Source organism: Elephantulus edwardii, unplaced genomic scaffold, assembly GCF_000299155.1.
Source record: "Elephantulus edwardii isolate Elephantulus edwardi_28Jun2011 unplaced genomic scaffold, EleEdw1.0 scaffold00051, whole genome shotgun sequence".
Lineage (NCBI taxonomy): Eukaryota > Metazoa > Chordata > Mammalia > Macroscelidea > Macroscelididae > Elephantulus > Elephantulus edwardii.
In genome coordinates, this window is record NW_006399801.1 from 7,036,910 (window position 1) to 7,059,341 (window position 22,432).

At 42.0% G+C, this 22,432-nt stretch overlaps 1 protein-coding gene across 1 annotated transcript in view; it reads left to right on the forward strand.

Moving 5' to 3' along the window:
- Window positions 1–1,502: 1,502 nt before the first annotated feature.
- DSCR3 (Down syndrome critical region gene 3) overlaps window positions 1,503–22,432 on the forward strand; it is a 27,639-nt gene continuing 6,709 nt past the window's right edge. The window contains exons 1-5 of the mRNA XM_006886779.1: window positions 1,503–1,568; window positions 1,809–1,952; window positions 3,914–4,063; window positions 12,895–12,975; window positions 18,003–18,077. Of these exons, the coding sequence (XP_006886841.1) occupies window positions 1,503–1,568; window positions 1,809–1,952; window positions 3,914–4,063; window positions 12,895–12,975; window positions 18,003–18,077 (516 nt within the window). The remainder of the gene's footprint in view (window positions 1,569–1,808; window positions 1,953–3,913; window positions 4,064–12,894; window positions 12,976–18,002; window positions 18,078–22,432) is intronic.

The window sequence follows — 22,432 nt, forward strand, 5'->3', positions numbered from 1 at the left end:
CAGTGGTTACAATAGTAGGCTTAAACACAGTAGAGATTATAAGGATGGCACCGTATCGGACAAAGTTTTGTTCTGTTGTGCATGGCATCGCTGTGAGTTAGGACTGACTCAACAGCACCTAATAATATAGCACATTTCAAAAAAATATACCCCAGACTCATACTCATTGGTATGTTGTCGGTTCAGGCTCATGGGAACCCCACATCAGGTTTCTGAAACTGTCAGTCTTAGTGGAAGAAACTGATCGTCTTTCTCCCAGGCGAGTGGCCTCTGCTTAGCAAGGCAGCACACCGCAGACTAAGCCACCTTAACTTCTTAAAAATATGTCAGTGAACTTAACCATTCTTAAGTTAGTTTTATGATTTTTTTTTTCAGTTATACAAAAATAGGTTATTTCAGAAGAATTTTCATTTTAATCTGCTTAGAAGCTTTATGCATTGTCAGGAGCAAAATGAGTTTTGCTATTTGAATTCTACTTACTATACAGATGATTGTATTTGTTTTCATGTAGACTTCTGAAGTTCGAGTTGGGGTATAAGGAACCAAACCTAAATGCGTAATGCTTTTTAAAAAACCAGTTGCTGTTGAGACAATCTGACTCATGGTGACTCCATGTGCTTCGAGTGCAGTATCACTGGGTTTTCAGGGATGGTGTTTGGTCTTTCTTCTGAGGGTCTTCTGGGTGGACTTAAGCCTCCAACCTATTAATAGCCAAGCACATTAACCGTTTATACCACCTGGGGACTCCCAAGCACCTTTAGTGATGTAGACTATTTCTGCTCGCAAAATTCCATATAATGTAAGAACTTGGTGAATAGTTTCTCACTGGATGATAAGAAGAACGATAAACAGTTTTAAACACTGTTAAGACAGATTATTTTCAGGATTTTGTTCCATTGCCAACTTTCTGCCATCCTATTACATATCACCGTAGTTGTGCTGCTTCTCCGAAGATCATTTCCTAAACATATTGCTTTGTATTTATGTGGATTCTCTCTGTGCGTTGGTTGATTTTATTTAATCCCCTCAACTTCCTTTTCCTCTCAAACTCCCATAACAAATTCCTATGATCATGTTCTGTGAGGACAGGAAGAAACTTCCACCCCATAAAGAATTCTGTCAATGTGCTTATTCTGTTACGCCATCATTATCTCCAGATAAATGAATAAAAGGTCTATTGTGAAGTCTTTCTTAAGTGATTTATGAAACAGGAGCTCTTGACTGGAATGACCCCCAGAGTGACGCAGAGCTTGAGGGGCCATGAAAGTCTTCAGGGAAAGTGCAGCATTGCCTGCATGCACTTCAATAACCTCCAAATCTCTCACTTGCACTTGAGGTTTTCTGGGCAGCAGGGAAGCCAAGCTGATTGTCAGCTGTGTTAAGTTACTTAGCTTTTCAAAGGGTGTAGTCATTTCAATCAGCATAATTGAGAAAGAAACAAAGAAAGTTCAGTTGTGTTGAGTTGTGCCCTTTCGGAAGTGGCCATGATCTGTTGATCGCGCATGTGGTTGCCAGGACTCTTCCATCAGTTTATTATGATTCTCCCAGCCTGTGAAGGAAGATGTTGGGTGAAGCCTGGCCCTCTCCTCTGTGGTGCCCCTTGTGAGCATGCATAGCTCACATTGCAATAATGAGATGGCCCCCTACCTTCTCCGTCTTGGTGCCCTGAGCTCTTCTGTAGAAATTTCCAGTACTCAGTAGTGAGTGTCTGTTTGAAAGTTTGACAGATTGTTAAGTGGATCCACTGTTGCTCACAAACAAGGTGAGTGACAGTGGCAGGCCAGCTTACTCGGTGTTTTCTCTTTTAGGAGATGCTCTCGGGTGTGGTGGTCATAACTAGCAAGGATTCCGTCCAACACCAGGGAGTTTCTTTGACAATGGAAGGAAGTGTAAACCTCCAGCTCAGTGCCAAAAGTGTGGGTGTGTTTGAAGCTTTCTATAATTCCGTTAAGGTAAGAATGCTTAGGTCTCAAATGTTTCATTCATATTCAGATGGTTTGGGTGGTTTCATGTGCTATTTGTCTTCATTGTTGTAATCCATCATTATTTTGCAAATAGTGGTGATGATTATACTTTTAATAATTACTAATCAAATTGAAGACATATATACGTGTTTTGTTTCTAGATCCATCTTACTGAAATTGCAGTTTTTTGTTACTTAATAAATGGAATTTAAGTTTAAACACATAAACTAAGTCCATTTAGATAAAAGTTCAAATCTCTTTGAGAATTGTACCTTACGTTAATGATGTTCCTTGCCTTCCTAATACAGAGGTTATATTACTAATCTTGTATGTTGCATTCATGCATCATATGCATTAGATGCTATACATCAGAGAGCTGGACAATGACTAAGGATGACAGAAGAATAATCATTGCCTTTTAAGTTGTGGTGCAGGAAACGACTCCTGAACATACCATGCACTGCCAAGAAAACAAATAGGTCTGTCTTGGAGAGGGTAAAAACAATTTTCTCCTTGGAGGCTAGGATTTTGAAGCTCTGTCTCATATTTTGGGCATGTGGCCAGGAGGGACTGGTCCTTGGAGAAGGACATCATGCTCAAAAGGGTGGAGGGAGAGCACAGGAGACGGAGACCTCGAATGAGATGGATTGATATAGTAACTAGGGCAATGGGAGAAGGTGTATAAGTTAGTGAGACTGGCTCAGCATAGGGCAAGCTTCAGAGCTGTTGTACATAAGGTCACTATGAGTCACAGGTGACTTGATGGCACATAACAACATGTTTCCTTTGGCATTAAGCTAATAAGCTACATATAAAGCAAGTAGCCATTTGTTTCTTTTTTGTCATTGAAGGGAGAATTATATATTCCACAGAGTAAATAAGTTTTCTCCACTTACAGTTTCCTTTTCCTAAAGGAAAAGTCTTAAGTTTTGAGAGAGAAAGAGTTAAAAGAAATTCAGGATGACTATTAATATTAAATATTCCATGCCTCTGGAAACTCTATGAATGCAGAGAAATTACCATAGTTATAGGACAGGATTCAGGTCTTTTGTTCATAGAGTCACCATGAGTTGTGCTCAACTTGGTGGCACTTAACGACAGTGGTAATTATTCACATATGAGCCGTTAGCATATTTTCCCACAATTTCATTATAAGTTATAAACTTTCTCAGACTTATGCTAAATCAAAGCTTCAAATATTGAGCCACCTACCTTGCTACTGACAACACCAAAATTTGTAGGGCAACTGACAAGCTGGAAACACAAACAATCTTGTGCCCAAAATCTGTAAAACAGCCAGGATGTTTACAGTACTGTCTTGAGACAAAAATCCTTCTTCCTTCAGAAACCTCAGTTTTTGCTATAAGGCTTTCAACAGATTAAATGAGGCCTTCAGGGATGCTCAGGATGGCACAGGATGGGGTTCAGGTTGGCTGTTCATGGGGTTGCTACAAGTTGTACTCAAGTTTCAGCACCTAATAACACAATGATATCAACAACCCACATTTTTTTTAACAACCCACATTATGGAGGGTTATTTACTTGATATTAACTATAAATGTTAATCACAAGTACATACCTTAACAGCAACATCTAGTGGCTAGCGTTGGGTGAAGTAACCAACCGGGCACCAAAGCCTAGTCAAGTGTATACAGAAAATTAACGATCCCACTCACCTTGGAAAGTTAAGTGAGATATTTAGGAAGAGAGGAGGAAATATCTATCAGTCCAGTTTCTCATGTGCCCAGCTATAACAAACCTCCATTCTGCCAGAGACTGTGAGAATGGAACTGCTTTCATTCATTTCCAGACTCTGTACTGTGTTGCCCAAGACACAAGGTACTAGCATCCAGGGGCTTTAGGTGTTGGTTGTGTCTTTAAAGAAGTTGTTAAGAGACAGTGTCATTTGAAAGTATATGTTGATGGACTGCACAGATTTTTGTTTATAGCCTATCCAGATTATCTCCAGCACCATAGAAATGGTAAAGCCAGGAAAGTTCCCCAGCGGCAAGACAGAAATTCCTTTTGAATTTCCACTGCATGTGAAGGGTAACAAAGTTCTGTATGAGACCTACCACGGCGTGTTTGTCAACATCCAGGTAAGACCTTTATCCCATGGAGATGGCTTGCTACCAAAATTGTCGTCTTTTTTTGTTTTATTGTATATTGGTGTGCATACAAAATTCGTATACATTGTGTTACACACTAACCTTTTTTCTGAAATGTATCCTGAGCTCACTGAAAGTCCATAAAAGAAGCCATATAAAAGGGTTTGATAGTACATTTATTGCTGAGACCTCTAATGTTTATTCTATCTTAATTTCTCATTTTGTCATGTTGAGTACATTTCATAAAAATCGAAGCCATTTGTCATCTAGTCATTTCTGACTCATGGAAACCTAGTGCTTGTCAGTGAAGAACTACACTCCATAGGTTTTCAGAGGCTAATTTTTCAGGCACTGACTGGTAACTAGCCACATGCTAAAATGGGCCACAGTAAATTTCATATGATCAATTCAGTGAGTCGGGTAATGAGGGTAGGTGTGTCAGAGGTTGGCACAGGATAGAGCAGGTTTCAGGGCTGTTGTACTAAATAGAGTAGCTCTGAGTTGCAAGCGGCTCGACAGCTTGTAACAACAAGAAGAAGAATACCATAGTGACAGCATCTGATCTCCTCTAACTTCACATCAGGGAAGAAAAATCAAGGTGAGCAGTTGAGTCTTTTAAAATGGAAGTCAAACACACCATCATCTTCCAACCTTTATACCAGCTCTGATGCCAGCCATCCCTACCACAACATTCTCTACTTCTCTCTCTCTCTTTCTCATTGCTGTTGAGTTGGAACCGACACATAGCTGACCCTCTAGTCAGTTTCTAAGTCTGATAAATCACACAGAAGAGATTGCCCTGAGGAGCAGCTGGCACATTTGAACTGCCATAGAGACAGATACAACCTTTAGGGTAGCACAGCTGCCTACAACTACACCACCAGAGCCGTGGGTTCAATAATTAGTTGCAGTGGCTACACAGAACTCACAGACATTTGAGATCAGAAACAACTTAGGACATGGTTCTTCAATCAAAACAGTCTTTTCTATGACGCACCTGAAGCCAGGTCTCTCTTTGGATCTCAGCCCATTGGCCTACCCTTTGCCCTTCTTATTTCTGCTACAGTGTTATTACTGCTACTGGAGGGTCAGCAGTGGATCAGTTCCGACTCAGTGGTACACAACAACAAGAAGTACAATTGTCTAAAGACACCCCACTCTGCCAGTAAGCTTTGACCTGTAGATACAGATCTCCAGCTCCGTGGGTCTGTAACTCCAACAAGTGCCAGGTGGCACTCCTCTTCCAGCAAGCCTGCTGCCCAAAGATGCTCAGCATTTTCATGCTGTGGGCCATGAAGCTCACCATGCTTGTCTTCTAGTTCTGTTAATACTGTTTCTCTGATGCTGCTTCTTGTCATCTCACTGTGGCTCCTTCTCCTGGGTCAAAGTGGGAATCTGTTGAGTAACCTCTTCTTTCAGAAGATCTAGCTCTTCTTTATTGATGAAAGTAAGATTCTTCCTTCCTTCCTCTGGGTTGGCTCATTTTAATGCTAGAGGATGGCAGAACTTTTGGTAGGATTTGCACAGATGGCTATACACATGGACCTCACCTGATGGTCTACCCAGGAATCAGGTTGATTACATATGTGGAAAAATTGTGAATGGAAAAGTTCATTTCCAGCTGTGAAAACTAGGCCAGGTGCTGATTGTGGAACAGACCATCAACTACCCATATGAAAGTTCAAACTGAAGCTAAAGAAAATAAAATCAAGTCCACAGGAAACAGAATTTTACCTTAAGTTGAAAACCATCTCAAGAACAGGTTTGAGGCCTTGGACTCTAATGAACAAAGACCAGATGAGCTGTGGGAGGATATCAAGAATACAATCCATGATGAATGCAAAAGGTCATTACAAAGACAGATGAGGAAGAAAAGGCCAAGCTGGGTGTCAGAAAAGACGAGCAAAAGCAATGGGAAGAAACCAAGAAGTTAAGGAGCTAAATAGAAGATTGTAACGGGCAGAATGGGAAGACAAGGAAAAGTATTATGAAATGTACAAAGAGCTGGAGTCAGAGACTCTAAAGGGATGAGCCTGTTCAGCATTTCTTAAGCTGAAGGAGTTGAAGGAAAAAATTCCAGTCTTGAGTTGTAATACTAAAAGATGCTATGGGCAGAATATTGCACGATCCAGGGTGTATCTAAAGAAGATGGAAGGAGTACACAGAGTCATGTACCAAAAAGAATTGGCTGACACAGAAGAATTTCATGAAACAGCATATGACCAAGAGGCAGTAGTGATGAAGAAGAAAGTTCAAGATTCTCTGAAGGAATTGACAAAAAACAAGGCCCCAGAAATTGATGGACTATCAGTTGACATATTTCAGCAAACAGATGATGCCCTGGATATGCTTACCAAGTTATGCCAAGAAATCGGGAGGACAGTTACCTGGCCAGCTGACTGAAAGTGATCTATATTTATTCCATTCCAAAAAGGGATGATCCAGCAGAGTGTGGAAATTATCAAACCATATCTCTAATATTACATGCAAGCAAAATCCTGCTGAAGATTATCCCAAAACGACTGGAACAGTACATTAGCAGAGAACCACTAGAAATACATTCTGGGTTTAGAAGAGGCTGTGGCACTAGTGACACTATCATCAATGACAGATGGGTCTTGGCTGAAAGCACAGTTATCAGAAGAATGTCTATCTGTGTTTTATTGACTACCCAAAAACATTTGATTGTGTGGATCACAATAAATAATGGGAAACGCCAGAACACTTGACTGTTCTTAAGTAAAACCTATACTTGGAAAGGAAGTAGTCATCAGAACAGAGCAAGGAAACACTGCAAAGTTCAAAATCAGGAAAGGAGTGTGTCAAGGATGTGTCCTGTCTCCATAACTCTTCAATCTGTATATAATTTGGGAGGTTGGTCTTTTTGAAGAGTAATGTGGCATCAGAATTGGAAGACTTATCAACAACCTGCATTATGCAGGTGACACAACTTTGTTCACTGAAGTTACTGAGGACCAGAAGCATCAGCTACAGAACGTTAAGGATTACAGTCTTCACTATGAGTTGAAGGTCAACATCAAGAAAACAAATATTCTCACCACTGGGCCAGTTGGCAGCATCACGATAGATGAAGAGGTTGAGATTGTTAACAATTTCAGCCTGCTCAGATCCATAATTAATGCTCTTGGCACAGCATTCAGGAAATCAAAAGATGAATTTGATTAAAAATGTTTGGTGTTTGGGCCCTTTCCAAAGTGCTGAAGTACAAAGATGTCAGTCTAAAAGATCTCATCAGAGTCTTATAGGGCCTTCACAAGAAAAAGACTGATAACACAATTACAAAATAGGTAAAAGACTGGAAAGAATTTTCAGAGGAAAATATTTGGATGGCCAACAGACACATAAAGAAGTACTCAAAATCACTGGCAGTAAGAGAGATGCAAATCAAAACCACAATGGGATACCATCTCACTCCAGTAGCAGTGGGAGAGGTTAGCAGGGCAGCAAGTAATAAATGTGGGAGAGGATGTAGAGAGATAGGAACTTATACATTGTTGGAGGGATTATTAAATGGTACAATCACTTGAAGGCGGTTTGGTGTTTCCGCAGAATGCTGAACATAGAATATTGCAGCTATTCCACTGCTTGGAATATAACCTGAGAAAATGAAAACTGAGACACAAATGGATACCTTTACACCAATGTTCGTAGTGTCATTTTTCTCCATTGCAAGAACATGGAAATACCCCAAATGTCAAACCACAATCAGATAGATTGAAAAATTATGGTGCATTCACATGATGGAATACTTCACAACATGCAGGAGCAATGATTTTGTAAATCACTACCTATCTTGGGAGAGACTAGAGAGTATTATGCTGAGTGAACTAACTCAGTCCCATAAGGATAAATACTGTATAAGACCATTATTATTATTGAAATGGATAACTAGTAAAATGTGTATGAGGACCTAAGGGGAGGAGAGAGAGAACAGTGAGGTTGGGATGGACGGGTGGGTCTCACAGTTTGATGAGTGGCAGGGGATGGGTTGAGAAGGTAGGAGGGGTTCTGGGGTGAGGGGCAATGTAGATGAACTTTGTAGGTAAACCAGTGTAAATTTTTTTTTAAAGGCAAGAAAAAACAATGTCAGTCTGGAGACTAAGGTGTGCTTGATCCAGGCCATGATCTTCACAATTACCTGCTGTGCATCAGAGAGCTAGCCATTGTATAAGGATGACAGAAGAATAGATGCCTTTGAGTTGTGGTCCTGAAGAAGAGTATGGAACAAACCATGGACTGCCCAGAGAACAAACAGGTCTATACTGGAGAGAGTGAAACCAAGTTGTACTTTGAAGGCAAGGATTTTGAAACTCCATCATGCTGCCAGGAGGGACCAGTCGATGGAGAAGAATATCCTGCTTGGAAGGGTAGAGGGACAAAGTAGGAGAGGAAGCACCTGTTTGAGATGGATTGGCACAGTGACTGTGGAAATAGGAGCAATTGTGTTGGAGACTGAGATTGGCTCAGGTTAGGACAGGGCTCAGAGTTTTTGTACATAGGGTCACTATGAGTCACAGGTAACTCAACAGTATATAACAACAACAACAACAATCCCCTCAAGAGTGCCATGTACCTTATTTACAATATTTGCAAGCTTCTAGTGCTCTTGATGGGTCTCTAGTATCTCGCAGTTGCATCATCCTGCTCAGTCATTTGGTAGGAATTATAAAAATCACTGTTGTTGTTATGTGACATCAAGTCACCTGCGACTCATAGCGGTCCTGTGTACAACAACTCTGAACCCTGCCCTTTCCTGAACCAGTCTCACTGATTCTGGCGCACTTAGATCCTTTGCCTTAATTAGAGTATCAATCCATCTCATCCAGGGTCTTCTTTTCCTGAGCTGTCCCTCCTGTCCAAGCATGATGTCCTTCTCCAAGGACCATTCCCCTCCTGGCCACATGCCCAAAGTATGTGAGACATAGCTTCAAAATCCTATCCTCCAAGGAGAAACTTTTACCCTCTCCAAGACATACCTGTTTGTTTTCTTGGCAGTCTATGATATGTCTGAGACTCATCTCTAGCACCACAACTCAAAGATATCAATTCTATTGTCATCTGTAGTCATTGTCCAGCTCTCTGATGCATAGCAAATAATTGCGAAAACCATGGGCTGGATCAAGTGTACCTAGATTGACATGGTTGTTTCTCAATACCCTGAAGAGATCCCTGACAGTGTGATGCATTTTGATTTACTGATTGCTGATGCCAGAAGTGTTGATTGTGGAGCCAAGCAAGCTATAATTGTTAACAGCCTCAATCGCTTCTCCATCTATCATGGTGCTACCAATTGGCCCAGTGGTGAAAATCTTTGTCTTCTTGATGTTGAGCTTCAATCTGTATTATAGACTACAGTCCTTGACCTTCTGTAGTAAGCACTTCAGGTTCTGCTCAGTTTCAGGAAGCAAGGTTGTGTCATCTCTGTAAGATTGTTGATGAGCCTTCCCCCAATCCTGATCCCACATTTCTCCTCATAAAGCCCAGCCTCCTGAATGATCGGTTCTGCATATAGATTGAAAAGGTATAGAAACTTTGTAAGTAAACCAGTATAATATGTAAATTTTACTTAAAAAAAAAAAAAAGAAAGAAAAGGTATGGAGATAGAATGCATCCTGACTCACTCCTAGAATGATCTTAGATCATCACTAGAAGGCCTATAATAACTAATTCACTACACCTCAATAGATGACCATTCTTTTGATAGAGATCCTGGAGGAGGCATGCTCTAACTATGTAAAATTCTTTTGTTTCTCTTGAGCTCTTTCAGGCCAAGTTGACCCGTAAGAGGATGCTCTTACTATTTGATAATAGATGTGCCCTAACATCTTTCTGGCACCAGCAGCAACTTATGTCTATTTCATACTTCTGAACATCTCTTTGTTTAATACCCAAAGGCTATGGCTTTAACATAGGCTTGTATTCTTTATTGAATAAACCTTGTAAATGAGGGGAAGTGAATTTATGACTTCCCGTCTCCTTCTGCTGGTTAAGGGTGTCTTTCACAGTTGCTATTGTTGTCCCAGGAGCTGTTTGGAGTCATGACTCAGAGTGAGAGGAAGAGAGCCTTTCCTTTATTCAGTGTGAATAAGGGTACTTTTGTGGGACCCATCTTGCTGCAGTTCCCTTGCTGGATGAGACAAAGCCGTGTTGTCTTATGAATGTGCAAAAAGACTGAAAGTTAAGCCTTTGAAAAATGTAATTAGATTTCAGTTGATGATTTGGCATTGGTAGGTGTATATGGCACTTTTAAAATACAAATCTTCAACATAATCGAGTAAAAAGTTTTTCTGTGAGTTTTATGTATTGATTAGGAGTGCTATCGTGAAGAAGAATGTATTCTAGAATGGCATATTCTAGTGCAAAAAATACCTTTTTCAAAGAAAAAAGTAGCTTTCTAGCCTTCATTATTACTGTCCCTGTTTTAGGCAATATACATAATCAGGGCTTTGGACAGCCCCCAGAAGTTTACAGCAATTGCTGTATTTGAATCAGTATCTGGATTCAAAGGGAGCTAAGTACACATTCAGTCACAATTGCTGACTCATAGATTTTTAATACATTTCTTACACAATCATTGTTAAATTTTTACCTATCAAAATGTTTTAAATTCCAAAATATGATCTGATTTGTAATTCATCTTAAAATTTGCTATCTTTTTGTTTAAAGTGTGTGTGTGTGTGTGTGTATTTAGGGGGGCAAGACTAGAGAGCAATACGCTGAATAAAGGAACTCAGTCTCATAAAGACAAATACTGCATAAGATCATTATTGTAAAAATTGAAGGATAAGTAGTAAAATATGTCTGTGGTCCAAGAGGGGAAGGGGTGAGGATGGGGGGGAGGAATCATGAGTTACACAATTTGGTCGGTATAGGGAGGTGTTAAATGAAATGGGGAAGATCAGGCAGAGATCTGAAAAAAACACAACAGGGTAATGGTGGGCATATTTCAATGGGGATTGGCTTTATAAGACACAGTGAATGGGAATGATTGTATGAAACACAATGTGAGTGAAGGATAGTGTGCAATACAATGTATAAGAATTTTGTATGTACACCAATATAAAAAAAATTAAAAATATCTTTTTCTTGAGAGAAACTGGGATTATGGACATTTTATCTATTTTTGTTCATTCAGAAACTCTGATTCCTCAGTGATTAAAGCTAACCAAAACGTTGTCATTTTGATCTCACACCCCACTTAAAGGGAGAATGATGAGGAGATCTGTTTCTGTAAAGATGCACCCAGTGGGGAGTATATGCATGCCTGTAGAGTCACTAAGAATCAGAATGGATTTGACAACTTGGTTTACTTTCATGCTGCCCAGAAAGTGATGGCAGTCGTCACAGATCTACCCCACAGGAGCCCCTCTCCATGGTGCCCAGTGCTTTTATTCTGAAGAGCAGGCCAAACACGTTATTTTAGATAGAAAGCTGTGTTGATAACTCCTAGTAACATTTTTCTCCAAGTACTTAAGCCCATTTCTGTCAGGACCGTTCATCCTTTTCCCAAGGAGCAGCTAGTGAGTTTGAACTGCTTAACTTTTGGTTAGTAACTCAACACTTGTCTCACTACACCACCAGGCTCTTTTCACATGACATATGCACAAAAACACTTTTTACTTACACTTAGTCATAGTGTTTTTTATATCCATATCACCTCCGGGATTAGTAGTGGTTCAGTGGTAGAATTCTTGCTGGCTTACAGGAGACCTCCGTTTGATTCCTGGCCGATGCTCCTCAGTCCAGTCATAGCCCATCTGTCTTTGGAAACCTGAGTGTTGCTTATTAACTAAACAGTGTTCAGCAAAACTCCCAGACTAAGATCAATATAGAAAAAAGGGCCATATGGTTTATTTCCAAGAAGTCAGTCAGTGTAAACCCTATGGATCTCAACACTCCAGTCTCCATCTGATCGTGGGGATGGTGTGGGGCCAAGTAGTATTTCGTTCTGTTGTACGTGGTGTCACCCTGTGGAGCACAGTTCTACTCTGTCATACGTGGGGTTGCTATGAAGTTGACTTGAGGACTGTGTGCCAGATCCTGTACCAAGTAGTCATCACACATTATTTGATTATCACTGCAGATATGTGTTAACATACCCATTTTACAGGGCAGTAAACTGAAGCTCAAAAAGCTGTAATATTGTCTGGGTCACTTAGAGGAATAATTAGCTTCTCTTTCTATGTGCATTTTTCTTTCTATTCAGCAGTCTGGTCTTCCCTTATGTTAAGAAAATACATTTGTTTTCCATTGGGTCCTACTATAGGATGGCTGTGGAATTAGAATAACTTTGAAATATTTTGACTTTGTTTTCCTGGTAAAAGTGGCTTTATTTTGATCATTGATTCTCCTCTGTGATTATGTATGAGGGTAGGGGTGGTTCATTGCAGAATTTTCACCTTCCATGAGGCAAACCTGAGTTCAGTTCCTAGCCATATACCTCATGCACACGCACCAGCTGTCTGTCAGTAGAAGCTTGTATGCTGCTGTTATGCTGAATAGTTTCAGCAAAGCTTTAGACTAAGACAAACTCAGAAAAAAGTTCTGGTGATTTACTTCTAAAAATAATCAGCCAGTGAAAACTCAGATCACACCTCCCCAGTTCTGCTCTATGTGGGGTCACTGTGAGATGGACAGTTATGTAACTTGAGGATGATCATTGCTCACTTGATGTGGTTAACAGCAACAAACATTATTTATATACCTTTTATATAATGATGAATCACTTGTCTTTTTGATATAATTCTAAGATGAAAGCAAATACACTGAGATGGCATTTTCTTTTCTGCCTTTCCCTCCAGTACACACTGCGCTGTGACATGAGGCGGTCTCTGTTGGCTAAGGACTTGACCAAGACCTGTGAATTCATTGTGCACTCTGCCGTAAGCTCTGCTGGGGGCCCTGGGGCTTACTAATGGGAATCTTCTACTGAATCTGGGCTTTTACGCTTAAGTCAGTTAGCTTGCTACTGTTCTTGGTAGAAGACATGAGATTCCCAGGTCAGAGATGAGAGCCTGTTTCTCGTGCACAAGCATCAGTCTGTGCATCATTGCCTGGCCGGCCCGGGGTTCCACAGGAGTGAGCCAGTGAGCGCAGATGTACAGTCCCTCTAGTGAGTTCGTGTCACACCAAGGAACACAAGGCCAGGAAAGCCACAGCTTTTCAGTAAACAAATCTGTCTTGGATGAACTGTAACTTGATTACTCATTAGAGGCAAAGGTGGTAAAACTATCATACACTTTGAGAATTTATCAGAAGGAGCCAGTCCTTGGAAAAAGACATCATGTTGGGAAACGGAGTGGGGTCAGCCAAAAAGAGAATGACCCACAACAAGATATTCCGCAGTTACTAGGACAGTGGGCTTGAGCCTGTCAGAGATCATGAGGCTGGTGCGGGACAGAGCAGGGTTCTGATGTGTTGTTCATAGGGTTGCTGTGAGTTATGTCAGCGGCATTAAACAACAAGCAAGCCTACTAGAGTTTAAGATGGAGACACCATATATTCTCTCAGTGTCGATCCTGGCAAATACAGCCAAGAAGAGGCCTAGTAAACATGGATCAGGCTCTGCATTCTTTGCATATCCAGCAAGAACATGCTAAGTTGCTCAGAGCCATACAGAATCTCCTATTGTGCTAATACTCTTTAGTGCAGAATATTTTTCAGAGATTCTTTGCACATGCAAACATGGGAATCTGGCTCACCACCGCCGCCACTGCTGCAGTGAGACTGAGTGAGCTCTTGGCAGTCTTCCGCAGCCCACTTGAAGCTGACTCCCTGGCCGATCAGAACGTAGCAGTGACTGTTGGTTGTGCCCAAGATGTGACATGCGGTGCGAAGTACTCATGCCCATGGCACTGGATTCGATTCCCTTAGTTGTTTCTTGGCAGGTTGGCTCTGCCTTCCTGCTCCTACTGTAGTGCCCACACCCTGCTCTCTTTAATTCCCAGGACCTGCTATAACTGGCACTGCCTAGGTACCTAGACTCGGCAGCCTGACTTCGGTTTGCATCTGCATGGTTCAGGAACGGTTACCACCACCAACTGCCATAATGTCAACTCTGACACAGTGATTACATGTGTGTCAAAGTCAAGCAGAGAGCAATTTTATTTTCAATGGCTGAGTTTTCAGAAATAGGCCATCAGGCCTCTCTTCTAAGGTTGCCTTTAGGTGAGCTTGAACCACCATCCCTTCTGTTAGCAGCGAAGCACAGTAACCATGTGCACCACCCAAGGTCTGTGGAAAAGAAGTTAGCAAAATACTAGGTTCGCTGGGAGAGTCCAGGAATGAGGAGAGCCTGGAAGTGATGGGCCTGAGAGAAGCTGGCAGGAATTAGCCCTGACTGCCCGGGAGCATCACTCCTGAGGCCCAAGAGCTAGAAGAGAGCTATAGCCCCTGAGTGTAGACCATAGGGAGCTGGAGAAGCCTGTCAGGGTGCTGCTGATGGCTAGATTAGCCGTAGGGCCCTAGTTTTTCTTAAGTTGTCTAGTCTGTGCCATGAACAGTATTATTGACATTGAGCCTGGGCCCAGCATCCAGGAACCCCTTCCATCTCGCAGGCTTCACCACAGACCTTAGTAAATGAGAGTGAGAAGCTGTCAGGGGGCAGTATATTTTTGTGGAAAATTTGCCATTACTGAGTTCCTTTTGTCCTTGAGTATTTTTTTGGTATGTAAGCATTTAATGCTTAAGCTGTTAAGAATTTGGCTACTTGTTGCAGATCGAGGGTAAAGTATATTAATAAGTATTAATAATGAGGCAGAACATCAAGAATGTATAAGTAAAAAGAGGTAAAGCAGGAGGTGATCAGTTCGCAAACAACTGAAGTGCTTTCCTGTGCCTTTATTGAAAATTGCCAGGGAGCAAATCACAAAGAGAATTCAGTGCAAATGAAGCTAAGCTCTTTCTATTGAAAACCTTATGCTTGACTCAGGAGGAAGGGGTTAACAAATACAAGAATCGTGTAAACGCCTAAGGTTTGCCTTAGTGCTTCTGGGTGAATTCCAGCTTGTATCTACGCCTCCCTCATAGCCTGCTATAGCATTTGGTTTATTATAAAGATTTAGTATGAAATTTGGCTTCTCACAGCTACTAGTCAAAAGCTTGCCAATTTAATGCTACCCAGAGATGCCTCAGAAGGCCAGCTTGGTGATCTGCTTACAGAGGCCACGGCCATTGCAAGCCTTCGGGAGGGCTCTGCTCTGCACACACAGGGATGCCATGAGTCAGAATCAGTTGAACGGCAGCTAATGGTCGTCTTTTGGTAGTCCATAAATAAGAGGGTAAGACTTGAATCTCTTGGCAGTTTGTGAGATCACAGTTGTCCCTCATTGGCTTTATGTCTTTGTAACCTTTTTAGGGTTTAAGACGTCTGTAGTTTCCCTCTCATTAAAATTCCAATAATAGTGTTTTAGTGTCATTTTCATAATAAAATCTATTGTATACCTTAGGTATATATTGTATAGCTTCATAGTAAGAAGCTGTGCTGTAATCCCAAAAGTTCATTGTTTGAATCCACCAGCTGCTCTGAGGGAGAAGGATGGGTAATCTCCCATGAGATTAACTGCCTCCGAAAACCCACTGAAGAGTCAGCTATCGGTCAGTTCCAGCTCAACAACGACAACAATGGTGCACTAGAACAACATTGCATGCATTAGAGAGCTCTTGTGGGTCTCTGCCAACCCAAAGGCAGGCGGTTTAAACAGAGACCGGCAGTTCCCATGCAGTTTAAGCCTCTGAAACCTGCTTGTTGAAGGATCAGCTGTTGAGTTGGTTCTGACTCGATGGCAAGAAGTTGTTACTGTATTCATTTTATGCAAAATGACAAAAACAGTTCCTATCTTTGTTTCTGTTATATGATTTGTTGTTGATGTGCTTTCTAGTCAACTATGACTCATAGTGACCCTTTGAATAATGGCCCTAACCTTGCCCTATCCTAACCTAAGCCCGCCTCACCGTCTCTGACTCGTGTCCCATTGTGCAGTCCATCTCATGCAGGGTCTTCCTCTTCTGCGCTGATCCTCTACCTTTCCAAATATGATGTCCTTCAGCAAGGACTGGCTTCTTCTAGCAATGCATGCAAAGGATGTGAGGTGAAGCTCCAAAATCCTTGCCTCCAAGGATTTGCTCTCTCTCCAGGACAGACTGTTCTCGTGGCAGTCTTGTTACAGGATTTAAATACCTATTTTCCTTTCTCTCATTGGTGTTACTGGATGCCATCAGATCAATTCCACAACATAATGACCCACACAACAGAATAGAACAGCCCTGTTGCTTTTTTAGGCCTTGATCTTTTAGGGAGCATACCTCCATGTGTTTCTACCTTGGAGCTCCTGGGTGGGTTCAGATTGGAAGCCAAAAGCTTAGCTTCTGTGCCACCTCCCTCAGTGCCGTTGTGTCAGAACCAACTTTGGCTGACCCTCTGTTGGGTTTCCAAGGTTCAGTATGCACAGGAGGAGGTTGCCCATCTTTCTCCCTCAGAGCTGCCAGCCAGAGAGGTGCTGCATTTGGGTTAGTAGCACCACTCCCTAGGGACTATACCACCAGGGCTCCTTTCTCTCCCCTCATTAAGGATGCAGAGTGATAGGCGGGGCGGGGGGAGTGAGTAATGTACATGTCCCTAAAATTAAAGAAAAAAAACCCACACAACCCACACACAAACAACTAACTAACCCTCCATGTCTTTACTAAAAAGAGCCTTCAATTGGCCCTGCAGTGACCCAGAAAGGTCAGGCTTCCCCAGCCCACTCTCTTGTCAGCACAGACCCCTGCAGAGGGCCAGCACTGCCTCAGGACCGTTCTCCACTGCTCCAGGACGAGTTACCAGTTCCTGGTCTTCAAGAATTGTGTTCTTTGTATCCTGTGGCTGTGATCTGTCATTTACAGCAAGTTGTAGACTTTCGATGCTGCAGTGAAGAATGTCTTTGCTAAGCATAGGTTCATGAGCTTATTCATTGAAAGAATATGTTGAAGAATAAGTTAAAATAAGGTTTTGATAAATGAGTAGACGTGGCATATGAGTTAGTGCCCTTCTCCCGCTGCAGCTCACTGGATATGGGCACTGCTGGACCTCTAGGGCCAGCCCCACAGTAGATGTTGCCAGGGGAGCTTGAGTGAAGCTTGGCTGTCTAGATGGACCCTGCAGTTGTGTAATTTGAGAAGGATCTTTGTTAACTATGTGACTAAAGCTTTATAGGTACGATTTGTCCCGGTTGACAGTTGTATAGCTCAGTGATTGAGATCAGCATGGGAGCCAAGCCTGCCTGCGTTTGAATCTCAGTCTCTGCCACTTAACTTGAGAAGGCTCATTTAAACCTTTCTGTCCCTCACCTTCCTCATTTGTAAAGTGAGAGACAATGGTAATAATAGCCTCTGAGGTCATTAAGGGATCCAGTGGCATAGTCCATAGGGTGTTGTGCTGCTGACTCAAAGGTGGTGCCTCTCTGGCAGTTCAAACCCATGAATGGCTTTATAGGAGAAGGATGGGCAGTCTCCTCTCACGTGATTTACAACCGCAGAAACCAGCTGGAGGGTCAGCTGTCAGCCAGTTCCGACTCGGCATCAGAGTGAGTGGATGATGGGACTCACTCTGTGTCTCTGTTACGTAGAAATGCTCAAGTCTTAGCTCTTATTCTATGAGGGAGTTTTAAAGGAAGTATCTACCCAATGTTACTCTTCTGTTTCTTGGTTCTATTTTTCAAATTCTTTACTTAAAGGGTCTTTAGAAACTAAGATATCTCTTGCGCATGAGGAAACTGAGTCACAGGGAAATAAGAACACTTGAAAAAAGGCACAGGATTAGGTTTTGGTAAAACTATATTTATAACCCAAGTGTCCTGCCTCTGGTGCCCGGATTGTGACCTGTGATTCCAGGCCTTTGACCAACTGATTTTTCTTTTCTTTCCCATTTTAGCCTCAGAAGGGGAAACTGACTCCAAGTCCTGTGGACTTCACCATCACCCCTGAAACCTTACAGAATGTCAAAGAGGTAACATATTCTTATCTAATGTTGTAGGTGTTTTCTTGGTTTCCATTCACAGACTATTGCTCACTTGTTTGAGTATTTAATTATCAGCAAAAAGAAATTCCTGATATTTGTCCTTACCCAAATAATCTTTATTGCTCACTTTGGTATCTTGTAAAGAAAATTCTTTCAGTACAGCATTCACCAATTTTAGCATTTTTATTTGTAAATTTAGTTGCATCAGTTACATTAATCACATTGTATGACTATCACTAGTAGTCATTCTTTGGCAAATTTTCCATCATTATGATTGGTATCTTTTTAAATGCAATTAATATTTGGTATTAATTGTGGATCCAAGTAGAGTGCCTTTTCAAGTTTTTGTAGAAAAATGTGCATTTGCTTTTATTTTCTATCTTCTTGTTTTATTGCTTTGTAGTCAGGGGCCTATGGTCATATTCCCCCCACCACCCCTACCACCATAGCCTGTTACACTGGCCATATCGCTAATTTCTAGTAGTCTTTCACCATGAGGTATTGGCCGCCAGTCTCCAGCCAGCCTCCTGTGATAATTAATTGACTATTTCTCCTGCCAGCATTCTCATTGACAGAGAACAGTTACAAGAGTGCTTTTTAAAGCTTCCTAAACTTTTTTCCAGCAGTTTCCCTAAGCAGTGGTTTCCCCTGGCAGGAGCAGATACAAGAGGACACGGGTGCCCAGCAGAGCCAGAGCCATCTGGTGTCATGTCCACCAAGGGCTGTCTAGCTTCTTGTGTTGACCACAGTAGACCCAGCGCTGCCTGCCTGAGTGGTGCAGAGGAATGACATGCACAGATAAAGCAGTTCAGCCCACTCTAAATTAGGTTCTGCTTTCCCTGATTACCTATTACCTCCAGTTTTTAAAAAATGTTATGTGTCTTGAAAGTAGGAGTGAACTCCTGAAGTTCTCTTGGGGGGCATAGCTTTCCTTGCTCACTTCAGTTCTACAGTTTGCTATCTTGACCGTATTGACCAATCTGTTTACCAGTTAAGTACCAGTGAGGAAAGAAGAAAGCCCTGACAATCTATATTAAAAAAAAACAAAACAAAACAAACAAACAAAAAAACACCAGTCAGCCATTGCAAACCCAACAGCACTCAGCTGTGCATGGAAACACTGGGATTTGGCCAACTCAGTGGTCAACAGCCATGGAGGATTAGATGAACAAGTGGTCTCACCTCCAGGAGGCACAGCTGAGCCAGGGATCAGTGCTGGAAAGCTTCTCAGAGAGATTTAAGAAGGGCTTGGCGACTCATTTAGTCTATTTAACATCAGTCACTTCTCCCTAGAGGACAAGAGTAAAACTGCAAAATTTCAAATGCTCAAGAACACTGGACTTTCTGGATCCACAGAGACTGAAGGAACTCCTGAAACTATTGCCCTAAGAAAATCTTTATACCTTAAAACCAAAATATCCCATGAAGTCTTTTGAAAAGCCAACAACAATGTAGTTTAATGTGTGGCAGGGCCAGGGTGTGTGTGTGAGAAAAGTCTGGCTTGAGTGTTAGGCTCTTTTACCTCAAGACACTCCAGCGTGTTTCCAGAGGCTATAAATTGCACTGGAGAAGATTTCCCATCTTTCCCCACAGAGTCACCGGTGGATTCAAACTGCATAGTTCTCTTGTGTTGGCAGCGCAGCTCCTTACCACTTGGCCACTGGAGCATCTCACCATCAAGAAAATTACAATCTTCACCACTGCAGCGATGGGCAAAAATATGATAGATGGAGAAAAAAATATTTGCATTGTGGACTATTTCATTATACTTGGATCCACAATCAACACTCGTGGTAGCAGCAATCAGGAAATCAAAAGACATGTTGCATTAGGAAAATCTATTTTGTCAAGGACCTCTCCAGAGTACCAAAGGCAACGGTGTTAGTTTAAAGACAAAGGTGGGCCTGATCCAAGCCATAATATTTTCAGTTATTTCCTATGTATCTATAAGTTGAACAGTGAATAAAGATGACAGAAGAAGAATCAATACCTTTGAATTGTGGTACATCCCATGGAAGCCAAAAGAACAAGCAAGTCTGTCCTGGAGGAGGTACAGCCAGGTGCTACTTATAGAGAAGGATGGTGAAACTGTCTCACATATTTTGAGCATGTTGTCAGGAGGGTCTGTTCTTGAAGAAAGACATCCTGCTGGGAAAGGTGGAGGACCATAGAGAGAGGAAGACCCTCAACAGGATGGATTGAAACAGTGACTGTAAGAATGGGCTCAGTGACGTCAGAAATGGTGAGGATGGTGCGGGAGAGCATGGTTCAGAGCTGTTGTTGTTCATTAGGACATTATGACTCATAGTTGACTTGATGACACCTGATAGCAGTAACAACATACGTGATCAAAGTGGCAAAAACAACTAGAAGGATTAGATAAGAACCTCAGGGGCCACTGAGCTTATGTTAATGAAAGAAGAATAACTCAGGAAATGAGAGTTTGCACAGCTTGAAGAATGTTATCAGTGTCACTGAAATAAATGTACATGAAAAAAGTTGATTTGGTATAAGTTTTGCTCTGTATTTTCTCAACAACAATAAAATAAAGGATTATGTTATACTGATTGAATTGATTGCCCTGATAGCTCTAAGCCTCCAAACCAAAAGAATGTATTCCCTGAAATGACAGTTTATGTCTACTTAGTAGCTCTTTGCCCCATTTTGGTTGTGGTTGCAAAATCGCGCACAGCCTAGCCCGAGCCTTTCATCCTTCTCGGCATTCTTCTATTGCTCCTGTTTCTCAGGATTTGTTTCCCCTGTTTGTTATGTGTACCTCTTTCCCTTGCTTTTTTTTGCCCCAAAAGTTTATTGATTCTTGGCTGTCAATTCATATTTGTAGATGAGGATCCACTTTGTATGGTATCATTAGCTAGACTCCCTGCAGATCCTTGACACAAAGGAGAGTCTGCCCTGATTAGGAAGCCACACCCTGACTAGGGCTGCTCTTGCCTGGAGTGCTGTGTAAGGGAATGAAGGGCACAGGCCTGTGTTTTTCTTCAGAGCATGTGGGAAGCCTGTCTTCTGAGCTTGGGCCTCTCTCTCTGTTCTCCACTCTGCCAGAATTCCTAAGGACTGTAGACCAGCCTTTCTCTACACCTGCTATGCTGTGAGAGAGCCACCTGGATGGGAGGTCCCACTTGAGAAAAACTGTAGCATCAGTCCAGGGCAAGTGCTGACATCAGAGACCTCATGTTGGAAGGTCTGCAGCTGCCCCTGCCTGTGTTTCTCCAGCTCTCGCTCTCCTAAGCCCCTGCTGTCTCTGACCTTAGGGTTTGTCCAGGGCTCTTCTGAGAGAATTCCCCCACTGCATACATGCTATAGCTCTGTGGGCTCTGACCTCTTCAGAACTGTGTCGTCAGTCCACTGTCTCAGAAATTCCTTGCTGGGCTGTCTGTGAAGAGCTTTTTTAGCAGCTGCTGGTATTAGTTGCCGTCAGCTCTGACTCTTGGTGGTCCTACATATATCAGACAGAGCAGCCCATTGGCCTGCCCGCACCATGACTGTTGGGGTATGTGCTTCTTGTTATGGCTGTTACTTATGTCAGTCTATCTCACTGAGGGTTTTCCTCGCTTTTGCTGACTGCTGACCCCCTACATTACCAACATGAAGTCTTTTTAAGTTCAAGATGTATCTTTATCTGTTAATATCAGGTAAGATTAAAGTTTAATCAGTATGTTGAGCTGAAAATGGAAAGCTTTTCTTTTTTAATTTAGATTCTCAAGAGTTTTAAAATAAATTGCTTTTCATTTTTCTAAATTAAACTCTGATAGCACAATGGTTAAGTGTCGAGTGCTAACTGGAAGGTTGCCATTTCACATCCAGCGGGCAGCCCTGCAGGAGAAAGGCCTGGTGGTGTGTGCCTGCAAGGACTCCAGCCTGGAAAGCTCCGGGGCACTTCTGCTTGGTCAGAGGAGGCAGCTGCTGGCAGTTGGAACTCACTCAAGAGCACCGAGCAACAACAACATCCTCTTATTTTGGGTTGAATTTAAAACTCAGTCTGGCGGCCTAGTGGTAGGGAGTTGCATTGCCAACCCAAAAGTGGGTGGTTCGAATAAACAACCTCCAAGGTTGAAAGATGGCCACTTTGCTGCGTGCTTTACAGTCTTTGAAAACCCATTTGAGAGTCAGCAATGAAATTACTTCAACTTGACAACTCAGAACAAGAACAACAGCATTACATGGCGGTCTCTCCCACTCCAGCGAAGGGCCACCACGTGCAGCTCTTGACACTCGGAACATGTTAAGTTAGAATTGATATGTGTTGTCGCTAGACAGTAATTCAAAGACTTCATAATGAAAAGGGTATAAAAATATGTATCTTTTTATATTGTTTACATGTA